At 66.6% G+C, this 1385-nt stretch overlaps 1 protein-coding gene across 1 annotated transcript in view; it reads left to right on the forward strand.

Annotated features, from left to right (window-relative positions):
- The window catches only part of CDK2 (cyclin dependent kinase 2), a gene marked incomplete at its 5' end in the record, with an annotated part of 8509 nt that continues 7245 nt past the window's right edge, over nt 122-1385 (forward strand). Inside the window, 4 exon segments of the mRNA XM_021379202.1 lie at nt 122-242; nt 317-487; nt 570-671; nt 1177-1380. Coding sequence (XP_021234877.1) covers nt 122-242; nt 317-487; nt 570-671; nt 1177-1380 — 598 coding nt within the window.

Raw genomic sequence — 1385 nt, forward strand, 5'->3', positions numbered from 1 at the left:
TGCAGGGGGGTCCGGGGGCTGCGGGGGGGTCTGGGTGCTGTAGGGGGTCTTGAAGCTGCGGGGGATCTAGAAGCCCTGGGGGGAGGGTGTCATGCTAGCATCCAGGCCACCCCCCCTCCAGACTGCTGGATGTGATCCACACGGAGAACAAGCTCTACCTGGTCTTTGAGTTCCTGCACCAGGACCTGAAGAAGTTCATGGACGCGTCGTCCCTGGGTGGCATCGCGCTGCCGCTCATCAAGGTGGGTCGGGACTAGGGTGGAGGGGATGTGTGGGACAGCGCTGACACCCCCCTTCACCCCCCCCATCCCTGCAGAGCTACCTGTTCCAGCTGCTGCAGGGCCTGGCCTTCTGCCACGCGCACCGCGTGCTGCACCGTGACCTCAAGCCCCAGAACCTGCTCATCAACGCTGATGGTGCCATCAAGCTGGCTGACTTCGGGCTGGCGCGCGCCTTCGGGGTGCCCGTGCGCACCTACACGCACGAGGTGGGCACGGGGCCGGGGGGCTGAGGGCAGCGGGGACGGCCCTGTGCCTAACATCTGTGTCCCGTCCCCCCCCCACACACAGGTGGTGACGCTGTGGTACCGCGCGCCTGAGATCCTCCTGGGCTGCAAGTACTACTCGACCGCCGTGGACATCTGGAGCCTGGGCTGCATCTTTGCTGAGATGGTGAGCGGGGGGAGGGGGATGGAGCAGAGTGGGGAGGGGCTGTGTCCCCCTGGGACAGCAGCTGCTACTCCTGGGGCCACCAAGGAGTGCCCTGGAGACACTGTGGGGATGCCCTGAGGACACCAAGGGGACACGGTGGTTGTGCTCTGGGGACGCTAAGGACCTGCCCCGCTGACAGCTTTGGGATACACTAGGGATATCCTGGGGACATCAAGAGGACGCTGTGGTCACGTTCTGAGGACGTGCCCTGGGGGACACCAAGGGGCACTGTGCTCTCACTCTGGGGACACCCGGGATGTGCCCTGGTTTGCCTCCGTCCCGCTGGCTCTGCCCTGACGTCATTGCGCACGGGGCAGGCCGCAAGGCACGGAGACACAAAGGGGCTCTGTGGGTGCTGGGGAGATAGGGGTGGGGGGAGCATCATGTGAACTCCCAGCCTGGACCAGGCATCATGGGGTGGTCATGCGGGGTCGGGGCCGTTTGATCCCGGTGCCGCCACGTGCAGGTGACGCGGCGCGCGCTCTTCCCCGGGGACTCGGAGATCGACCAGCTCTTCCGCATCTTCCGCACGCTGGGGACGCCGGATGAGGCCGCCTGGCCCGGCGTCACCGCGCTGCCCGACTACAAGCCCAGCTTCCCCAAGTGGGCCCGGCAGGACCTGGGCAAGGTGGTGCCACCGCTGGATGAGGAGGGCCGCAAGCTGCTGGCAGTGAG

This window comes from Numida meleagris, chromosome 32 (genome assembly GCF_002078875.1).
Source record: "Numida meleagris isolate 19003 breed g44 Domestic line chromosome 32, NumMel1.0, whole genome shotgun sequence".
In the NCBI taxonomy this organism is placed as follows: domain Eukaryota; kingdom Metazoa; phylum Chordata; class Aves; order Galliformes; family Numididae; genus Numida; species Numida meleagris.